The sequence below is a fragment of the Octopus bimaculoides genome, chromosome 5, assembly GCF_001194135.2.
Source record: "Octopus bimaculoides isolate UCB-OBI-ISO-001 chromosome 5, ASM119413v2, whole genome shotgun sequence".
Lineage (NCBI taxonomy): Eukaryota > Metazoa > Mollusca > Cephalopoda > Octopoda > Octopodidae > Octopus > Octopus bimaculoides.
In genome coordinates, this window is record NC_068985.1 from 33113842 (window position 1) to 33115391 (window position 1550).

At 33.2% G+C, this 1550-nt stretch overlaps 1 protein-coding gene across 2 annotated transcripts in view; it reads left to right on the forward strand.

Annotated features, from left to right (window-relative positions):
• LOC106877846 (uncharacterized) overlaps positions 1-1544 on the forward strand; it is a 158006-nt gene extending 156462 nt beyond the window's left edge. For both annotated transcript variants that reach the window (XM_052968273.1, XM_052968274.1), the window contains exon 6: positions 466-1544. In XM_052968273.1, coding sequence (XP_052824233.1) covers positions 466-862 — 397 coding nt within the window. In that variant the 3' untranslated portion in view covers positions 863-1544. The remainder of the gene's footprint in view (positions 1-465) is intronic.
• The last annotated feature ends 6 nt before the right edge of the window (positions 1545-1550 follow it).

The window sequence follows — 1550 nt, forward strand, 5'->3', positions numbered from 1 at the left end:
ATATATATATATATATATATATATATATATATATATCCAACCCATGCCAGTATGGAAAATGGAGGTTAAAGAATGACAGAACATACATGCATACATACATACATACATACATGCATACATTCATTCATTCATTCATATTTGTATATGAGTTGACTGAATCAGAAACTGAAAAAAGAAGTATGGTGAAGGGATAGAATTTACTACTAAAATGGTACATGAAACATTTTCTTGCTTTTAACATTATAAATATCTGAGTTTGTTAACAAACTGCTTTATGATAATTCTTAACATGTAGTTTGATGTATTCTGTTACCTTTGCATGCAGTGTTGTATGAGTTGCATAATAAAATCATATGCACATACATGCACATTTGAATTTTTTTTTATGTCTGATACTTTGATATATTTGTATCAAATTTCTTTGGCTGTTGGCTTAAATTTCTTTTTAAATTAATTTCTTTGCAGGCTTAAAAGAAAATATCAAGAGCCTGCTGTCCTCTTTCAGAATACATTCTATGCTCAGATGAAAAATGACAGTGAGACTGTACCTGCAGTGCCAATTACAGAAGCTGTTGCCAATAATACCTACTGGAATACAAATGATATGAATGTCTTATATGAAGAAGTCAGCAAACCAACAAACCATGGGGTCAATGATATGGAAAATGCTCTCTCGAATAACATCAACAAAACATGCACAGCTGAGGCAGGTGCTGTGGCTTCTGGATATGACAGTAAACTAGACAAAGATGCTAATAAGCATCATACAGTGAAAGTAATGAACAACGAAATTCATGTAGAATCAGAACAGAATGTAATCAATGAAAATTTATATGAAGATATGGCTGCACTAAAGAAGTGACAATGTAGCTACTGTTAAGTTGTTAGCTAACAGTAAATGGTTGGTGCAGTATTAATACTCATACAATGTGAAAAACAGAATGATTGAAAACAGAGCCATAAACAAAGCGTTTCACAAATTATGAAACACTTATTTTATTGGTCAATTTTATCAACCCCAGTACTTGTTTAGTACTTCATGTTTTAAATATGAAGTTCAATCAAATGTCCACTTTAGAATATTGGTCACGATTCAGTTAACTTGATTATACATTATTAGGAAATATTTCAGATGTTATTCTTTTGTAATATTTTCTGTTAAGTTTCTTAATTTTTGTTTTTTTATCAATGAAGAAAGACCTTATTGCAGACATTGATATTGTTATAGTTCTCAACTAGTTTGTACCATCATCATATCATGATCACACACTGGTATCCTTTCAAATTGTTTCAGCATTCCATTTGTACATCATGATTCTAATCATCATCATCATCATCGTTTAACGTCCGCTTTCCATGCTAGCATGGGTTGGACAATTTGACTGAGGACTGGTGAAACCGGATGGCAACACCAGGCTCCAATCTAATTTGGCAGAGTTTCTACAGCTGGATGTCCTTCCTAACGCCAACCACTCAGAGAGTGTAGTGAGTGCTTTTACGTGTCACCCGCACGAAAACGGCCACGCTCGAAATGGTGTCTTTTATGTGCC